Source organism: Abramis brama, assembly GCF_963993115.1.
Source record: "Abramis brama genome assembly, chromosome: 9".
NCBI lineage: Eukaryota > Metazoa > Chordata > Actinopteri > Cypriniformes > Leuciscidae > Abramis > Abramis brama.
This window is the reverse complement of record NC_139971.1, coordinates 13,995,288-14,016,790: the sequence shown is the minus strand read 5'-3', so window position 1 is coordinate 14,016,790 and position 21,503 is coordinate 13,995,288. Positions and strand designations below refer to the sequence as shown.

The 21,503-nt window shown below is 36.6% G+C and overlaps 1 protein-coding gene across 3 annotated transcripts in view; it reads left to right on the top strand.

Moving 5' to 3' along the window:
- The window catches only part of LOC311089384 (uncharacterized protein), a 48,134-nt gene extending 26,852 nt beyond the window's left edge, over positions 1-21,282 (top strand). For all 3 annotated transcript variants that reach the window (XM_084124051.1, XM_084124053.1, XM_084124052.1), the window contains exons 14-21: positions 131-235; positions 387-3,599; positions 5,396-5,512; positions 5,623-5,775; positions 7,620-7,717; positions 7,799-7,912; positions 19,705-19,822; positions 20,175-21,282. In XM_084124051.1, coding sequence (XP_083980177.1) covers positions 131-235; positions 387-3,599; positions 5,396-5,512; positions 5,623-5,775; positions 7,620-7,717; positions 7,799-7,912; positions 19,705-19,822; positions 20,175-20,336 — 4,080 coding nt within the window. In that variant the 3' untranslated portion in view covers positions 20,337-21,282. The remainder of the gene's footprint in view (positions 1-130; positions 236-386; positions 3,600-5,395; positions 5,513-5,622; positions 5,776-7,619; positions 7,718-7,798; positions 7,913-19,704; positions 19,823-20,174) is intronic.
- The last annotated feature ends 221 nt before the right edge of the window (positions 21,283-21,503 follow it).

The window sequence follows — 21,503 nt, the reverse complement described above, 5'->3', positions numbered from 1 at the left end:
CAGCATCCATTTTAGTTTTTTAATAACACAATTTAGTACCGACCCAAGCATCAACATCAGTGTCACACATTGAAGATAAGACGTGATTTTTAAACCACATATGAGTAATTGAGACTACCTTGCTATGCAGCTGGCTGAAGTTAAAAAGACATGCAGCACCTTTGAGAAGGAAAACTCAGAGATGAAAGCAACTGTTGCAGAGCTGACACTCAAACTTAGTGTACTGAAAGACAAGGTAACATCTCACCAACATGATTGTTCTTTTCTTGAATGTTTGTTTGTTTTTATGTGCAAGTTTCACAATTATATTTTTACTATATATACAATTATTTCTTCTTTTAAAGTTCATTAACATGCCATTACATTAATTTGTTGTATTGTTTCAGATGCAGAAACAAGAGGCAACTATAGAATCATTACAGAGTGATCTGGCTCAAACAAACGATGATCTTGACAGACTGAACACAGCTCATATGGAAGAAAGAGCACAGCTGGTTCATGACTTGCAGAGCTGTGAGCGGGAAATTGATAGACTTCAAGATGTCATCACTGACAAGGACAAAGAAATCCTGGCTTTATCATCCATCACAGCAGAATATTCAGAGCAAATCCATGAATTAAAACAGGAAATTAAGCTCAATGAGGATGTGCTGAATAAAGTCGAACGGGATGTTCAAATCTTTAGAGACCCACAGCTTTCTGACCAACAGTTTTTTAATGTGTTAATACCTCAGCTGATTGAACAATTGAAGAGAACTGAAAGTGATCTAAAGGTAGCGAAAAAAGAAGTTGAGTCAAAGAGTGATGAAATTAAAGACTTCACAAAGCAAACAGAGGACGATAAGAAAACAATTCAGGATCTCCGCATGGAAATACAGAAGTTGAGTATGAATGTCAAAGATCACCTACTGGAAAGAGAACAAGTGCATGAAAAAGAATTTGACAAAGAGGAATGTAATAAACTGCTTGGTGAAGTCAGCAAACATAAAAGTGAGCTTTTGATGTTCTCTAGAAAGCTTGAGGAGCAGGTTGAATGTCAAGAGCAGCTTAAGCAAGATGTCCAAGACAAGTCAAAGATAATATTCCTATTGGAGCAGAAACTGAAGGCTGTTCAAGAGGAGACAGTAGCAGAGAAGGATAGATTTAACAAAGAACTCAAGAATCGAGATTTAGCGAAAGAAACCCTTGAGAAAGATTTGTCTGGTAAAATTGAGAGTTTTGAATCTGTGAACGATAACAACAAGAAACTTCAAGAATCACTTGAGCAGAATTTGGGGGAGCTTACAAGACAAAAGCAGCTTCTGGATAATGCTAAGGAGGAAATACAAGCTGTGCAAGATCAGAATTCCAACTTGCTTTTACAAGTCAAAAGCCTCACTAATGACAATTGTCAATTAAAGAGGGAAATTGAGACTAGTAGCCAGTCTCTTTCTGATGTTTCAGATGAAAACAAAAGGTTGGTAAGCAAAATATCTGAAGTTGAACTGCAGCTGTTAGAAAGTGTTAAAACAACAGAAGACTTGCAGATGGATAAGGAAGAGCTAGCTCTCAGAGGAACTGAATTGAATAAAGAACTTAATCAAAACAAGCAATCAATGGCTGAGATTTTGTTAGAAAAAGATTCCGTTGTCAGACTCAATGAGACATTGAGTAGACAAACTCAACAATTACAAGAAATGTTTGAAGAGAAACAAAAGGAAATGCTTGAGATGAACAGCAAGGTCACATTAACTCTCAAAGAAAATGAAGAACTTTCTTCTAAAATCATCAGTCTTGATGAACAGAACAAGTACCTTCAGAAGCAAATGAATGAACAGATGAAGTCACTCACAGAAACGAAAAAGGAGAAAGAGACATTACAAAACAAAATCTTGATTTTTGAATCGCAAGATGTGGAAAACCGCAAAATCATAGAAGGTTTACTTAAGCAAAAGGAAGGTTTGCTTTTGCAAGTAGAGGAATACAAAGTTATTCAACAGAAACAGCAGTCTGGAGCTGAGACCTTACAGGAAAAGTCTTCAGAATGTGCAGCCCTCTCACAATGTCTCAGGGAGACCAAAGAGGAAGTAGATCATCTTAGGAGAGAACTTGAATCCTCGACTTCTCAAGTCATTCAATACAACCATATTGTCCTTGAAAAAGAAAAGGTCTTAACCGACCAATGTACACAAATGGAAGCTTATCGGCACCAACTCAAGAATTTACAAGAAAGTATATCCATACTTCAGCAACAAGCTAATGAACATAAATCAGGCCTGACAGAGAAAGACATGCTGCTGCAGACAGAATCAAATACAAGTATTTTGCTACAAAAGGAACTTAGTCATAAAAGAGAACTTGTTTTTACCCTTCAACAAGAGATAAGCACTCTGAAAAAGGACTTGGAAGTGAAAGAAAGCACTTTAAGAGAAACAAATCTTGAATGTCACAATCACTCAGAAGAATTGTACAAAAGAAATGAGTCACTGCTTTCGCTAACTAGTCAGCTTGGCATTATGAATACAAATATTGTGAAGCTTGAATCTGATCATGCAAATTTAAAAGATACTTTAGAGATGCATTTGACAGAAAATGTAAGGCTAAAAGAGGAGTTGAGACAGAAACAAATAGAGGCTGTGGAATATCAGGATAGTCTTCAGGCAATGAATGACCAAAATATTGCAATTAAATCTGAACTGAAGAATTCAATGGAAGAAATATTTAGACAACAAGCGATGATCACTTCTCTACAAAATGAATTGGCTAGCAAAAGAGTGGAACTGACATCTTTGGCAGAACAATTAAAATCGGAGCAATCTCATCTTGAAGCTTTACAACTCACTCTGCAAGAAAAAGAAAACGTTTTCAGAATGCAGGAGATGTATGTAAATAAGATGCAAGTCAAACTGTTGGAAAGTGAGGACCAAATCACTCAGAAAATAACAGTGATCTCTGAGCTACATGAAGAGACTCAGAATTTGCAGACAGCTTTGCAAAACAAAGATGTTTTGCTGTTAAATAAAGATAAAGAGTTTTCTCAGGTCAAGACTACGTTGTTGACACAATCAGAGGCATCTGAAGCCAGACTGAAATTAGAAATGGGTGTAATTGCTAAATTTCAGGGGGAATTACATAACTTACAAGAGAAGAATAACCATCTCATCAGCATCATTAATGAAAAGGATTCTTTATTGATGCAGGAAAAAGAGAAGTATCTGTGCTTGCAAGGTAGTTCATCAGAACTGGAAAACACCATTTCCCAACTGAACTTTAAAATAGAGCAATTAACCTCAGAGATCACACAACTCCGAGAAAAACAAGCTGAGAAGGAACTAATCACATTTGCTGCTCAGTCACAAATGCAGAAACTGGATGAACTATACAAGAAACTTCAAGAGGAATATAATTTCACCAAACAGGAGTTGATTAAAGTTATCAATGAAAAATCATTAAAGGAAGAAGAGGTCTGTAAATTGGTCCTGGAAAAGGAGGAGATATGCAGAAATTCCAGTTATCAGATTCAGAGAATTCAGGACCAGGTACAACACAAGTGGCAATCCAGCACCATGAATGAAGTGGAGGAAGATAAGACAATGGAGAGAGAGAAGCTCCACATCCTGGTTAGTGCTTAATGTAATATCCTTTCTGAGTTGAAATTCAGGAATAAGAAAATAGTTCAAATTTGAGTCTGAAAAGTTTGACTAACTGTTCTTGACAAACACAAGCATAGAATACTCTTTTTCTCAGCAACATCTAGATATTTTAAAACACGTTAATGTCTAAGGACAGAGAAGTTTAGACATTGATGCAGGAAATCCTTTATTTTTGTCTAGCTCAGAAAAAGTTACAGAACAATGAACTAGATGCTTCTAGAAAGGGTATTGGCAAGTGAGAAAGGAAATTTATAATGATTTAAACGTACAGTATAGGATTTTTCGCCACTAGGGGTCGCTAACCTATTTACAATAACAAAGGCGTAGTTTGATGACGCAACATCTGCTAAGAATTATGGATCTTGTCGTCAACGTCAAGCCAACCGATGTAATAATGTTTATGGATGACTGAATACATCAATGTTTTTATCATGACTGTGATATGAAGCAGTTCGGGATTGCTAAGAGACAGCTATCAGCTCCACACGCGACGCGAGTCCCGCGGATATAAAAGGAATATGGACATTTCATTCTACCGAACTACACGCAGAATTACTACTCACAGGTCAGTTTATTAGACAAATTAAACTTGTGAGGTAACGCAGCGCTGTTTCACCTGGTCTAACATTACACTAGCACACTAAACTGCATTTGAATGTGTTGAAATGTATGTGTTAGTCTGTCTGTATGAGACTAGCAGTAAACTAGATCAACATTAGAATAACATACAGATCATATTCTGACATTTTATCATTGTTGAACTATATAACATTGATTAGTTTTATGTAAATGAGCTCACCTGTTTAATAAAGTACATGTAGGAGCGGTCGAAGTCTCGGACGTGGAGCTCTCGTTTATATACTGCTAACGTTACTGTCTATGGGAGATCTCGGCATCTCGAAAACCCCGCGCTGATATTGATCCTCGTTTTAGTTCTCCTTTTTTTATCCAAAGTCTGCTTGCCATGGTCCATAATGTTTGAACGAAACAACAACAGCGTGCAAATAGACATTGCGAACTACAAAGTTGTCCGCGTCAGTCGCTTTGGTAACTATCAGACGGCTCTGGTTCATAGCTCTGGTTGCCATGGCAGCACGAGCGGAAACCAGGGACAACGCGGATATGACGGCATTGGCGGCGACAAAACGGAAATAAAGAAACGGCACGTTTCAGGAATTAAATTACAAATTTCTCCTGGTTTGAAAGTTGTTGGAAACATTTGGGATAATGTAAGTACACAACTAAAAAAAATATATAACATAGATATAGTGATTTTTGCTATTTTTAAAGCAAAAAAGTTATATAGTGTGCCTTTAAGTAGAGAGGTTTAGATAAAGGGGTTTGAGTGATTAATAATCAGTATCTAACCTGATGGAAATTGTATATAAGGACGTTAACCTTGACAGAATGATTCATAGGCAAGTTTACGGTGACATGGTACACATAACTAGGCAACAAAGCACTCTGTTAAAATGCAAGTATGATGTGGTAGTATGTCCCAAAACTTGCCTATTCTTCTGCAACACACTTAAAATAATGTACTTTTCCTCCACAAAAAGAGTACATAATTTTAGGGCATAGTTTAGGTTTTTGGGATGCAGCAACATTTTTTCAGGGAGGGTCTGGCTAATTTGGTCATAGCACTCAAAAAACATTGATACACATTTCAAGTAGTATCTTGGAAAACTTGTTTTAGTATTTCATGACACTTGTTTTGCAGAATACTCAGAAACATAAGTTTACATTTTTCTGTGTATCTGCAGGAGTCCATGACTTTGCAGGGTAAAGATGTGTCTCCAGAACAGTTGCATAGCAATCTGCATCACTATCAGCTAGAGATCCAGCAAAGAGAATCTGGCCTCCAACAACTCAACATCAAGGTATGCATCCAAATGTTACCTCTGAAAAACAAAATTATGTCTTATATTTATTGCCATGAATTGTTTTCCTAATATCTGTGCATGTATTATTATCCATGTATGTGTACTAGTTGCAACAGGCAATTGAGGAAAAGGAAGAGGTGTCGACCCAATTGAGCACTGTTTCCAAGATGCTCAGAGACACACAGCAGACTGTTAGTGAGCTCCAGAATCGCTGCTATTGGCTGGAGAGACAATTTCAAAACCAGTATTCACCCACACAGGTGACTAAATGTGTCTTTCTGTAAATGTGGATCTAAAATACTGTAAAATATCGGCTACAAAGAACAATGTTTTGTTTTAAATAAATAATAAAATATATTCTTCAATCACAGACAAGCTTAAAATTACCATGAAATCAAAATGAACAATTATTATTTGGATTTATCATAAATTATTTATCTGTGCACATATTTATTTTTTTATTAATTCGCCTTCATAATCTTTAATCAAAATAACGTTCCCACCCTCTTGCAACAACATCTCTTCTCTTGTCTGATAACGTGTTCACATCAATTCTTGATGTCCCGCCCTATATTTTTCTTTGTTGTCAAAGCCGTTGCTTGAAGGTAAGATCTTACGGATTTATTAATGAACCGTGCGCTTTGAAATCTTCCCAGTCTACTGACATATGTTATGACATATGTTATGACATCCGCTTCAAACATTACAATGCTCATGATAACTTTAATTAAACTTTCCACAAAAACTAAAGGTCAAACACAAAATTCTAAAGATGGCTGAGCGCTTGTTTCTTGTTATATTATAAGAGGGAAGAAAAGACTATTGCAACATTTGTTTTATGCCGACTTAAAGTAATTACACTTTCTATACATATTCTCATAGTACCTGCTCTGCCTGAGATAAAGTGTAACTTCCAGTATATCTAGTAAAGTTTTGGTGCCTTGACATTTAAACTTGCATATTTTTTGTCACTAGGTTGTTGGTTAAAAGTGAATGAACAAATCCTTACAGTGTCACTGGTAGTTACCATACACAATTTTATCTTTGCTGTGAGGTCATTGGAAATTGTAGCACTAGCTGATAGTTGATAAGTATGATATTTAATTTTTAAAATATATATTTTTTTGTTTTATGGCAAGTTATAAGGGTCCGTGTATAAGTATTTCCTGCACAGTTATTCCTTCTGGCAACACAATGTGTACAATGTTAATGTTAGTTAGCTGATATTTGGACAGATGGTTCAAACGTGAGTGGTTCTGGAGTAAACATATAGGCTATAATCTGTGTGTTTACATAGCTTTTTTAAAAATGCCGGGTACTGGTGTTTTGCATGCGTTCAGCCAATCAGTGAACACCAACGTCACTGATAGTTCCTATTGTGCTGGTTTAGACCCTACTCTGAAGTAAGAGCTAAATTAGTTCCTCCAAAAGAGTTCCTAGAACTAAAATCGTTCCTAGTTCCTGCGTTGCGAACGCGCCGACATCCGGGTACTTTTGCCAATAGTTCTAGGAACTATGAAATGGTTCCTCTGCTGCGAAAGCCCCTAATGCAGTGATCTCAAACTCAATTCCTGGAGGGCCACAGCTCTGCACAGTTTAGCTCCAACCAGCTCCAACTCACACCTGCAAGGAAGTTTCTAGCAATCCTGAAGACCTTGATTAGCTGTATCAGGTGTGTTTGATTAGGGTTGGAGCAAAACTGTGCAGAGCTGTGGCCCTCCAGGAATTGAGTTTGAGATCACTGCCCTAATGTTAATGTAATTGGTCTTGGAGGAATAGATCTGCTATGCTACTGCAGAACAAGTACAGAGACTTGCTACTGCCAGTACATTCACAGACATTGCTGTGAGCATGTAAGACATGCTGGGGCTGCACATAAAACAAACATGGAATAACCCCTGTAGCAGATCTATACAGGTGGAGCTGGGGAAGGTGGAGGGTTTCTGAAAGACAGTTTCATGCCAGAACTTTGTATTTACTATAAAAATCAAAACTGTTCATGTCTACTCCAGTAAGTGTGGAATATATACTATAGGGCCTTGAAATAAAATGAGAATGTCTTTAAAGTCTTTAAAAGGTGTAATTTCTGTTAATTTCTCAACAGGGTGCAGTCTATGCAGAAGTTCCACCAGGAGCCCCTCAGGAACCAATCCGTGCAAATTTCAACCCAGATGGATCAGATAGCGGAGACCTCAGGATAAGGTTTGTTTGAGACAGACAATGTTTGTAGATGACTCATGTTGTTAGATTTTTTTGTAATACTCTTTTAAATGTTTTGTCCAGGCTAGCTGAGGCAGAGTTTCATCTGTCTCAGTTAAACTCTAGATTGGAAGAGGAGAGGTCAAGGAGAGAGGCTGCAGAGGAAGCCATGCGGTTGACCGAACAGAGAGTTGTGAGGTACAAGAGAAAAGCTTTTTTTTTTTTTTAAATTAGTGTTTGACACTGAGTGCATGGAATTTGTTATTCTCAAAACTGTTTCAGATTACTTTGTGGAAGTAAGAGTGTAATGCCTACGTAACACTCTTACCAATTTAAGAAAACAAGTACGAATTGTATTGATTTCTATATTTTGGTTATATAGTTTGGCATATAATAATAAGTCATGTATGGAAAACATTCTTAGCAAGTCGTACAGTTTTTATCATATCAGGGCTGTACGTTAACCTTTTTTGCACGTAATTCACAAGTGAGACTCATAAATTCATAAAACTTATGACATTCCAGGAAATCCCGTATATGGACAAAGGCATCCAGTTATCGTTGGAGCAGAATAAAATCTATCTATAATGCATTGCTAATCGACATAGCCTTTATCATTGTATAGAATACTATAAACAGGGGGGTGCACATAACGGGTGTGCATGCGTGGTAAAAATAAATGATGCTCACCAGAAAACATGGAGGGAGGCGCTTTCGAGTACCAACATTTTTGGAGGCAGGGACACGTTTACTTACTGGAGTAGGTTTTTTCTCTTTCTCTGGTAAGATAGCTGTAACAATTTTCCTTACACTATAACAGCAAGGGAAAAGTACTTCTCGCAAAACATAAGGTAACGGGCGGATCTGATACCTACAGGGATAATTAAAGCCAGTAGCAACTTACTTTCGTTAAACAAACACTAAAGGAAAATAAATATACCATTAATCTGCACGTATGTAGACTTGAATTAATTGTATATTAACGAAAAATCAATAAGACACCAGTTCAACAAAGTGTATTGAAAGATATATCACATTAATACCCCGTCGGGCAACAGATATTTCAGCGCTGGAGGCACGGCCGCCCTCCGATACATCAAACAGACATTTGCAACTTTATCACAATTTCCCACACACATTTAACCCTCAAAACCCCAAAGTCCCAATGTCCTGGTCAGCAAACCAAAAGTTCATTCAAACCACATCAATTGTCCATACGGAACTAGATGTCCTCCGCGGTGAGAAGGAAAAAAATACAAAACAAAAATCCCATGGGAAGCGTGGCGAGAAGCCGCAGTCAATATATTCCCTGTGAACTTACGCAATCTCACCACAGTCTGTTTAGCCGATGGGAAGCTGTAGTAGTCCAGGAAAAATCATCATGTAATCCACCAAAAAAGAGTTTCTTAGTCCCTTTGATGAATTCCTCAAGCCACTATTACACCGAGCCCCACTAAACTCAGACTGATTCCCCAATTGAACTCCAGAGTCTCCTCCTCACGTCACTTCCCCCTCTCCTTAAAACATATTGCGTGACAAAACAATGATGAGAGAAAAAAACAAAAACAAATAAAAGTCCTTATAACAGTCCGTGATTACGCCACAGGCATCTGATATAACAGTTCTCTTCTTTTACACGTGAAGACAAAAAACAATACCACAAAGCATGTTTATCATCACCTCAAAAAGCTGTACAATGAAGGCAGAATAGGAGACTATTACATAGCAATCATGATGATAAGTGTGGTCATTAATTATTAGGGGTGCAACGGACCAGGCCCCACAGTTTAGCATGCATGTGATTTGCGGATTAACTGCTAAGTTTAACCATCATAGAGTGAAAGTTTATCATTTGGACGTGTTTTGTCTTGCTAATTTACACATTCAAACGATTTTAAACGCGGAAGAAGAGGCGAAAATCGTGACTCGCGCATGTTATCTGTGTTATCTCTCACATGCAGAGAGAGAGAGAAAAAGAGAGGTGCATTTAAGACAGCGCTCGAACACTGAATTGATTCCTCTTTTTTAATTTACTTGCGCTTGAATGGACACACACACACACAAAATTGTCAAAATACCCGTCTCGACAAGTATTCTCTCGGTAATGTCATAAGTGAACAGTAGAGATGCACCGATTACAATTTTCTTGGCCGATTTCGATTTCAGATTTTTCATTAGGTTTGACCTGCCGATACCGATTTTAGCCGATTCCGATTTCATTTTTTTCTAACCACTTTACAGCACACACAAATATTTATTTTCTATCTTTTCTTTAATAGAACATTTTACATTTTGCATTTCTGTAGTAGGCTAATTGATTTATGTTTGTTTTGGATTTCCTGAAATAATGTATCAATAGTAGGATTATAAATAGCAGTTATGATATGACATTCTGTGACAGTCAGTACTTTTTATTAATTTAAATGCATTAAATTAACTTTATCAATAAAAAAAAAAAAAACATGACATTGCCCTTTAGCAAACTTGCCTATAAAATGCAATAACTGAAAAAGTATATTAGATTTTCGTTATTTTATTTCCGTGAACATAACTGCCGTTGCAAAACACATAAAAAATAAATAGAAACAAGATGAAATGCATAAAGAACTCCACAAAACACATCTGGATTATCATGCCCATAAATAATATTTGTGTGTTGGCTATGGCTATATAGGTTATTTGTAGTTGCACTGATATGATGATTGCATAACGAATTAACAATTCATTACTCCCACCCAACATGTGGATACATTTTTAATAATTTGTTTCCTCATTTTAATTAAAGCGAACACACAGTTAACTATATAATAATTTGTTTGCCTACCTGGTTTGGTAAATCGTGCATGACCATGTTGTAATAAGTAATAATTAGTTCCCTTGTTTTAATAAAACGAGAGAATTAATTACTTCAACAACGTGGCCAAAGAACAAATTTTATTTGTGGCCATGATTTAGCCTAAATGAGAGAACGAATTTTTAAATTCAAGGGAAAGAAATCTTAATTCGTGGTGCAAGCTGGTCACACTAAATGCGTCTCTATAGCACGCATTGTGTTTATCGTGCAATTTATATGCTAAAATTAGTTTTACGTGCATATGATACGCATGGGTAGGTTTAGTAGTGGTGTGGGGTACGTATGTATTATACGTTTGGGTAGGATTAGTGTTGTGGGATGCGTGTGTATTACACGCAATAAAGTGCACAGTTGAGAAAGAAACTGGATGTGTGTCAGTATATTCAGTCCATGCATTCAGTCTTAAAGTGACAGCAGCCTAATATTCCTGTATCATTAATGTTAATAAAATAAAATAAAAACAAGAAAAGAAGATAGTGAGGAGAGCAGTCAGGAGGAAAATGATGACGACAGCTTGTAGGATAAGTGTGCCGCGTAAAGTGTGAGTACCAAGCAGCGTCTCCAGGTTCTCCCTTGAGAACCAGACCAAAACAGTTGTGCACCCCTGACTATAAAATAATATCATTCTGCCTCATTCTGTTATGTGAATCCACGTCAGATCACAAAAGGAAGTTATTTCAAACACTTGATTAAATGTTCTCTTTTGTTAGATAACAAGATTGTAAAAACTTCTCATTACAAGTTTGGAAAGATTTTTGGAATTTTTCAAATGCATACTGTAAGTGTCTCAAATTCTTAGTGCTTGCAGAGATGAGCAGCATTTACTGAGAACCGTTTAATCTGCTCTGATCACAGTGCTTTGCATGTATTTATTTAATAAAAAAAAATAGCACCCTTTATTTCATTTTCGCACCACGCTAAAACGTGATTTCGGTTAAATGTGCAGCCTAGATCAACCTCACACACAACTCTGCATGTTCATGATAAAATTTAATAGCACTGCTGCAATTTCTATGCAAATGTTTTCCCTTGCAGAAAGTTCCTATTTTTATATATTTATTTTTGCCGTTTTTGTCTTTTATTGGATAAGACAGTAGCTAGACAGGAAGCGAGGTGGGAGAGAAAGAGGGGGGACAGGATCGGACTCGAACTCGGGTCGCCCGAAGCGCAACGGCACTTGCCCACGAGGCTATCGGCGCCCAGAAAGTTCCTTTTTAACCATCTGAACAGAACTACAATGACTCGCTTGCCTTTAAGACAGAAAAATGGAAATACTCACTTGCCTTTTATTTCTTTAAATTTACAGACAAAAGCATCTGCAAATATTAGCACAATATGATTATGATCATCTTCTTATAGGAAATATGATCTTTGCCCCCGAGATACTTTTACTGTTAGGTTAAAAATGTGGCCTATGCAGTGGTGTGCACCTGGCCAAGGAGGTCACAGGTGAATGTGCTTTGGGACTGAAGCTCAGTACAGCTGTGCAAAAGTGGCATCCGCTGATGTTTGGGAGAATGAGCTCACCTTCCTCTGATGGGAATGCGCTTTATATGTCTGTTTTCTTTAGACTCAGTGGTTTCAGATGATTCTCGTTCCAAGGGGTGTGTGACTTGAGCCATGTCTTTCCCATTTGTCTCACTGTGGCATATTATTCGACTAATCAATATTTAAGTTTGAAGACATTTTTGATTATCAGTTTTAATCAGTTTTACTTAACAGACAGTTATTGCAGTCCTGATATATACAGTAATAAGGGAAATTACTGCAACGGCAACTGTTAAGACTAAAATGCTTGTGGGAAGAAGAATTTATTGAAAGTGGTAGGTGTAGCTCTAGCTATTCAGTGCTATAACTCCTCATCTGGGCTGAGCCTCTTGACTGCTCCTATGTTAATTAATTGCCTCATTGCAAAAATTGGCACTTTGCTGGTACTTTGCCTTTTGCTTCTCTGTACTGAAGCTTGGTTAGATGGCTTTCTTTGATGGCTAGAACAGGGACATCTCTTGTTTCCTTCGTTTTCAATGGATAACATAACGGGGAATGCTTACTATCTCCTCTCATCTTGCACAGGACAAAGGTAGGCAGGGCCTTGTAGCATCCAACCCAGTCTTGCATGAATCAGCATAAGAAGCTTAGCATGCTGGAGCAGCTCTATATGGAGGCTTACCAGATTGAAACATTGATCAGCGAGTGTACATATAACACCTAAATTTGTTAAAAGGACCCACAAAAACCAGCGAGGTTCATTCTCGTGTCAAACCAGCACATTTAATGTTCCGCAAGAACCATTGAGGTTTTTTCTTGTGCATCAAGCAAGTAAGATTGAGCTTCTATTTGTTCTCTGATCAATGTTTATATGTGAATAAAAGCCTGTTCATCATTTAAAGGTATCATGTCTCTTCAGAAGACTTGGAATAAACCACTCGATTCATATGGATTTTTTTTTTTTTACATTCTCTTTAAGAATGTTTTAAACTGTTTTGGGTGAAAACTCTTTCAATGGAGGGACAAAAATCTCTCAGATTTTATGAAAAATATCTTAATTTGGGATCACGTGACACAAGAAGGCAAGATGGCTGCTTAATACATTGCCACATTGAGACAATTATCCTACTAAGATGGTCAGTTCTAAAAGCAGATTGTATTCTGATTAAAACTGAATGAGCAAAATGTCTAAACAGTCGAAAAACTCGAATGCTGGAGACACTTGAGATCACAGGTGCCTGAACTGCCTCAGGATAGCGAGAGTTCCTCCCTGCAGCCGGCTTCAGAGAATGAAGGGTCACAAGACAGTCTATAAGAGAGGTTTTCATTGGCAAAGCGAATATTTACACTGTTGAAGAAAATCTGGGATGATATGGAGGCATTAAAGAGATTTGCCAAACTACAGCTTATGTGGAAAACAAGCTATCTGCGCTGATCACGCGGATCGATGATGTTGAAAAATTTGTGAAATTCTTTGAGGAAAAGGAGAAAGATTGGCAACTAAATGTGGCAACTAAATGTGAACTTGTTCAGTTAAGAGAGAAAGTGGAGGACAGGTCGACGGAATAATCTCCGTTTTATCATAAGGAAAGCGGAAACATGATTAAGTTCATGGAGGAGCTGATCTCGCTGATACAATTATCTACAATTATCGACACATCAGAGCAACGGATTGTGATAGAACGGACTCACCAGTGTTCGGCCCATGATCTAATCCTGAGGACAGACCTAGAACTATACTGATAAGATTTCTAAGATCATCAGATCGTGATTCAGTGCTGTGCGGGAGAAAGGGTGGATACACTTCGAAGGAAAGTGGATACAGGTTTTCCCTGAATTTGCAAGTGACACAACTCAAACAAGAGAAGTTCAGAGAATGCAGAAAAAATCCTTCATGCTCTTGGGGTGACTTTTGCACTGTTGGATTGAGACCAACGAGGGATATAAACACTTTGTTTGCCCAAAAGAAGCATTGAAGTATGTTACGGTGATGAAACAGTGACTGGACTGATCCTTCATGTTTGATCTATGTATTTTTTTTGTTTTTTATTTCATTATTACGACTTGAGATGTTTTAGATAGTAAGAAAAGTTATGTGAAATTAAGAGGTGTGTTTTTTTTTTACGGCTTCAAGTAGTTGATTAATATTGGTTATGTCACTTATTTGAGTAGGCTATTGCATATTAGTTTATAGTATGCATACCGACTGACTGACGATTAGCATTTCGATGGTGTGTTTGTTTGCAGCCTTGGACCTGTATGGTTTGGATTGCTATTTCTTTTATTGCTTTTTTTAAAGTTGGTATTGCATTTATCTAGAGTACTGCGTCTTACCACATGGAATGTCAAGGGGTTAGGTCATCAAAAAAAAAAAAAAACTTAGGGCAGAAAAAAATGTGATGTGTTTCTTCAAGAAACTCACCTGTTACAGAAGGAAGCAGTGAAGCTAACGGGTGGATGGGTTGGTGAAGTATTCTATAGTGAGAGAGGGTCCAAGCAGTGGTAGGGGGGGGTGATAATATTGCTAAATGGGGAAGTGCTGGGGCAGAATATATCATACTAGCAAATGTTTATGCACCAAATAGGGATGATCCAGCTTTCTTTGTAAATTTGGAGGGTATTTTATATGCAACTGGGCAGTACGATATTGTTTTAGGTAGGGATATGAATTTGGTGTTCGCTTGATCGGAGTAGTTCTTTTAGATGTAATATGTCCAAAGCTAGTGTAAAATTAACAAATATGTGCAAAGCTTTTGGATTAGTAGACATTTGGAGGCTTTTGAATCCGAATGGGAGAGATTATACATTTTATTCTGCTTCTCATCAGATGTACTCTAGAATTGATTATTTAATATCAAAATCTTTTGTCTCTTTCTCTACCTGCTCTATTGGTTCCATCATTATTTCAGATCTTGCTTGAAATTCCTGAAATTAAAATATATTAGGAGACGACATATGGCAACTGCGCCCTCTGCAGGAACTCTTTGGGAAGCATTGAAGGCAGTGTTAAATTATTAGTTCACTTCAGAATAAAAAAAAATCTGATAATTTACTCACCCCCTTTCTTCAGTTGAAAAGAAATTATGTTTTTTGAGGAAAACATTCCAGGATTTATCTTCATATAGTGGACTTCAATGAGGTACAACAGTTTGAAGGTCAACATGATTACGTAATGCATGGCGAATAGCAGAGCTAGTGCAAGACAAGCATTTGTGGTTAAAAAGTATATATATTTTTAGAAAATGACCGATCGTTTCGCTTGATAAAACCCTTATTCCTCGGCTGGGATCCTGTAAACAGGGTGCAAGGTGCAAGTACAAGGTGCTTAAAGTACTTGAATTTGAGTTTTTGAAATTTAAGTCCTGGAAAACCCTTGAAAACAGCCATATTTACTAAAAGGTACTTGAAAAGTGCTTGACTTTTGACTAAAAACACAAATACAATCTTTTCAGGCAAAATTAACACTGCAGCCCGTCTGATAAACCCTCATCAGACCTTTTCTCGATACCAAGTACGCCAACATTATAATATAAAATATTATTTATTGAACAATAATAGCCATTATAAACCTTGTATTTTATATATATATATATATATATATATATATATATTAAAATATATTAAAATACCCTGTGTAAACCCCTTTGAAGCTGCATTGAAACTGCAATTTGGACCTTCAAACCGTTGTATTGAAGTCCACTATATGGAGAAAAATCCTGGAATGTTTTCCTCAAAAACCCAAATTTATTTTCGACTTAAGAAAGACATGAACATTTTGGATGACGTAGGGGTGAGTAAATTATCAGGACATTTTAGTTCTGAAGTGAAATAATCCTTTAAGGGGTTATATTATTCAGTATGCATCATATATTATTATATTAAAGATCTGGCAAATTTGAAAGGAGAAATCAAAAAGAGGAAATTTGAGATGATGAAAAAGACTACACATGATGGTTTGAGTTTATAACGCGATTGAAATATAGTTATAATGATATACTATCTAAGAAGGTGGACAGAATTTTGGACAGTTCAGGGTGAGGCAAAAATATTTTGAATTCGGCAATAAAGCGGGCAAGCTTCTGGCAAACTATATTAAACAGAGAAATGTCTGCGCTAATTCCTGCTATTCAGTCTACTGAAGGAATAATTGTTATTCCTTCCCTGTCACAGTCGCAGATCTCTTAAATTACGTTGGCAAGAGGGACCTGGCAAGGTTCTCCATTATCCCCTCTGTTGTTTTGCTTGGCTTTAGAACCACTTGCAGCAGCTATAACAGCAAGTACAGACTTTCCTGGGGTTTCTGTAGGGGGAACAGGTCACAAATTCATGCAGATGACATACTGTTGTTTAGTTAATTGATAGATATTCAGATTATTGAGATTATTGATCTATCTTTTCTTGTTTATCTTTTACCCTAAGAAGAAGGAGGGCATAGCTGTGTCTGTATAAGTAAAGTAGATAGAGATTGTTGTTGTGAGTTGAGAGCCCTCACAGCCTGCGGGTAAGTGCTGTTAGAAAAACGGGTGGTTCTGGATCTTATGCTTCCTAACCTTCTGCCTGATGGTAGAGGGATGAAAAGGGAATTAGCAGGGTGTGATGAATCCTTGAGTATTTGCAGACCAGTTTTGAGTAGACGGATGTTATAAATGTCACAGATCTTAGGGAGGTCCAACCCAATTATTCTTGATGCTTGAAGGCTGGCGATGTGAGAGGGAGGACTGAGACCTGATGCATACAAATACAAGAATTTTGGTGTAAGGTTAATAACTATATTCAAGAGGTGTCAGAATGTTGCTTTCCATTCTGTCCAGGCTTTTATGTCCTTGGAGACCCATCTTTTCTAAGCCCTGATGTAGAGACAACTGAATGGATTCAAATAAGTATTATGATTGGGAGACAAATTATTATGAGAAGTTGGCGGTCACCAGTTTCGCCATCTTTCCAAGAATGGGTTACAGAATTGGGCAAAGTTTGGGCATATGAAGGAATGGCATACGGATTACTTCAGAAAAAAATGAGGTTTATAGGAGAAAGTGGGGCAGATACTTGACATTTATTGAGGGATGACCTGGTGGGGAGACGCATTATAAGGGTCTCTTTAATGTATCTGGTGAATAACTGTTTGGCAGTGTTATTTCAATTATTTCATTTTTCCTTTTTTTCTTTTTTCTTGCTGATGTATTCAAGCAATCTTCATGCAGTTGTTTATTGAAACCTATGTTTGGAAAATGAATATAATGAATGAAGAGAAAATTAAAAGTGTGAATCACAAATACAGACTCTATTTAAACATACTGTATATATGTATATCTTCATTTGTGTTTCGAAGATGAATGAAAGTCTTGTGGGTTTGAAACAACATGAGGGTGAGTAATTGATGAAAGAATTTTATTTTTAGGTGAACCTAAGGTTTTTAGGTTAGCCTTTAATGGCTGCTGTATCTACACACCTGATCACTAGCAAGTTCATGACAGTGGCCGTTCTGTTTAAGGTGATGTGATGAGGCTGCCCAAACTTTTCATGTAGTGTGGCCATTGTGTCTGACTTTGAGTAGGGTGTAGGCAAGTTCTGCATATAATACTGCAATACTGTCAATAATACTGTAATGTTGTGGAGACAGATATGGCTCTTGTGCATGCAGTCCTTAAGTTTGTGCACAACGAATGGTGAAAAACATTAAACATTACTGGTCACTAGGTGATGATTTGATGAAAGGCAGTACTTGGGCTAAAAAGTTTGACCAACTGATGGTGACGCATTGAAAGTAGGGATGCACCGATACCACTTTTTCCAGAACGAGTCCGATACCAATACTGTTATTTTTGGCTCTTCCCGATACCGATAGCGATACTAGCATTTTCACTGCATTTGTAATAATTTTTTTATATATTGGGTAGAGAAACTAAATGAATATGAATCATATTAGTTGGCTTAATTTGTTTAGTAAATATATATTTCCTTTAGTTATTTTCATGCTTAAGCATGTTAAAATGTATTGTACAAGCTTCTGTTACTTTCACTGTTCTTTCTATTGCTCTGTCATATTTTATCTTTCATTTAATTGCACAGCGCATATTTAGAGCTGCTCCAGCAGGGCTCCGTGCTGAGGATTGGGTCAGTGGTTTAAATGGTTAGATAACAGTGAGTGAAATATCACAATTCTCTAGTCCAATTTTGCAAACAAATACTAGCCTACATAATGTAAATTTAAAACATTATTAAAGACAAGTAGTAAGTAGTCAGTTATAAAATAAGAACAAGTAATCAAATTACTAATAGACCAAATAAATACAATAGAACAAAGAAAAGCTACAAATGAAATAAACAGTTTTTAGAGTTGTTCAGGTAGGTCTAACAGTAGTTTGCAGGTACATAATTTGAATAAAGTAATCAAATGTGAAATACTATTGCATATTCATCACTGTATAAATTATGTATAGATGAATCTTTATAAGAATGCACAGGACCAATATAGCCTGCCCTACTGTACATGCGTTTTCTTTGTTTACGTTCATTAAGATATAACCGACTATGTTTACCAGGATACTTGCCAAGACGGACGTTCGCGCGTTGCATCTTTCAGGGTGAGCACTTCAGATGTTTGCGTTCTTGAAACTTCTTGACCTGTAAACGTCACCGAGAGAACCACTCGTTATACATAAATCACGTAACAGTTCATGTTTTACTTACATATATGATTTAGTTTTAATCCAAATAATGCATGTGTGCTGAGTGAACGATCAGCAATCAAGAGCATGCAACAGAAGTGCTCTCTCTGTCTCTCTCTCACTCTCGTTTACTTTCTTTTCCATTTACATATCCGTCCGAACTACAAACTTTCCACTGATGTCTGTGAAAAAGGGATATGCTCAATCCACTGTGCGTTTTTCGCTTATCAGCTCACACCCCACAGCTATATAGGCGTTACTATTTTTTGTTTAATATTTCACTAATTAGATACATTTAACTTAATAGATAGCCTTCTCTTTTATCCCCATTGTACTCTCTGTTGTCAATATCTGCATAGTTGTCTTTAAGTCAAGTCACCTTTATTTATATAGCGCTTTTTACAATCCAGATTGTTTTAAAGCAGCTTTACAGAGATAACAGGAAAATAATGCAACAAAGTTTGTTTCCAGAAGAAATAGCATCACAGTCCAGCTTAAGTAAGCTCAGTGAGGTTTCATTTTTGTTGTAAAAACGTTATTAATTTAGTTCATTTATATATATAGCTGCTCTGGAGAAAACTGTGATGTCATCGTCCAGCTCAGTTCAGTTCTCATATAATGGTATCAATGCAGGCAGATCAGTAATATTGTTGAATATTAAATTAAATGTCCCCAACTAATCAAGCCAAAAGCCAAAGGCGACAGTGGCAAGGAACCAAAACTCCACCAGGTTACAGAATGAAGACAAAAAACCTTGGGAGAACCCAGGCTCAGTCGAGGGTTAGTTCTCCTCTGGCCAACGAACGAACATATATATAATGCAATATATAATTTTTATATGTATTTATGTATGTATGTGTATGTATATGTATAAATGATATATTATATAGCAGTTGTATCTAAACATTTTATAGGTAGGTTTGCTGTTGCTAGTGTTTTATACACAATTTGAAAATCATTGTTTTTTGTGTTTGTTTCAGCATGGAGTCAAAACAATCATGGAATGCTCAAAGGGACTTTAGTATTCAGCTGGAAACAGAGGAGCAACAGTATAAAGATCTTATTCTTCGGCCAAGCCAGCACACGGTCTTGCACAAGGTACTGAATACAAACAGTGAAAACTACAAATGCAATTTAAAAAAAAATGTTTGTGATCAACTTTTTTCAGCCTGCCCTGTCAACGTTCACTCTTCGTTTTTCCTTGGTTGTGTATCATTTGAGTAGTCAGAAAGTATTTGTCTTTAATTGTGATTTAGATGTAGATCAGAGTACATATTATGAGTAATCATTGCAGAAATCCAGGTAATTCCAGAGGGTTTACTAACTTTTTGCAACTGTACTTCCTGAATATAAATCTACACGTTTGCTTACAAGTGAACTCCCATGCTGTAGTAATGTTCAGTATCAGTTTCTAGTGTGCCTAAATTTTATGCAATCTGGTGTTTTTTAGATGAAGAGTGGGGTTCACCTGTGCCAGCGGTGGCTCAAAGGAAGGAGCATATTCTGCTGTTCCAAACTACTGACATCCAGGGGAAAGTCACGCTACATATTCATTGGCTACCTTCTTATGCTTCATGTGCTGGTTTTTGTGTGCCTCAGTTGGTCTCTTTAGAGAACAATTGTCATCAGAATCACATCTGCACAAATTGTTGTACGGTAAGCAGAGTAAAAGTCCCACAATCCAAACAATTCCACTTTCTGTTATGCATAAAATAAACAGTCCAAGAATGTCTATTTATTTGCTCACTCAAATGGTGTAAAGCAGAATGGTGAACTGTGTTTTTCTTCAACCTTGAACTGAAACTTACTGGTCATACTGGTTACAAAATAGACTTTAACACCAGCATTTATAATGGAGAGACCTCATGTACATTGGCAGGTACTCAGAATGACATAAGACTGTTTATCTGATGTTATGGCTATGCACTGAAATCTTAAATTTACTTTAGCTATTATGTTTTACCATTCTAAGTTATTTCATGTTGTATGTGTGCAGAGAGAATATTGAGTTAATGTTTTAGTGCTATGCTAAATGTGCGTAACTTTTAGCAGCCATTATAAGTAAGGAGACAAGCATTGTGAGAAGCTTTACATATATTTTACTATGAATCTGATTATTGCAATGCAGAAACACTGGAATTGAAGCGTAGTTTCTTTTGAGGGTTGATTGTTTATGTGGAATTTACTTGTATAAAACTGATTTCCTTTTTTTTTCTTTTTTTTTTTCTTTTTGTAGAGCCAAATATTGAGTTAATGTTTTATTGGTATGCTAGATGTGCATAACTTTTAGCAGCCATTATGAGTAAGGAGACAAGCATTGTGAGAAGCTTTACATATATTTTACTATGAATCTGATTATTGCAATGCAGAAACACTGGAATTGAAGCATGGTTTCTTTTGAGGGTTGATTGTTTATGTGGAATTTACTTGTATAAAACTGTAGAGCCAATATGTAATATTATTTTGCAGTCACACTACCCTGTTGTGCAATACTATAATATAAATGTGATATGAGGAAAAAGAGTGAATGTTTGTTGAATTAAACTACTGAGACCTTCCATGTTGTCTGGTTTACTCTTAAATGCACACATTTTGTTTCCTTCACATAAGCAGTTAATTAAACTGTGTGAAATATTTATTTTTATTAATATAATTAATATAATGATAGAGTCCTATTATTAATATCAGTACAGCTGCAAATATTTGTGCAACTTTATACATTTTACTTACTGACAATGCTCTTCATCATTCCAGTATGCTAGTGCCTATCTGGTGTAAA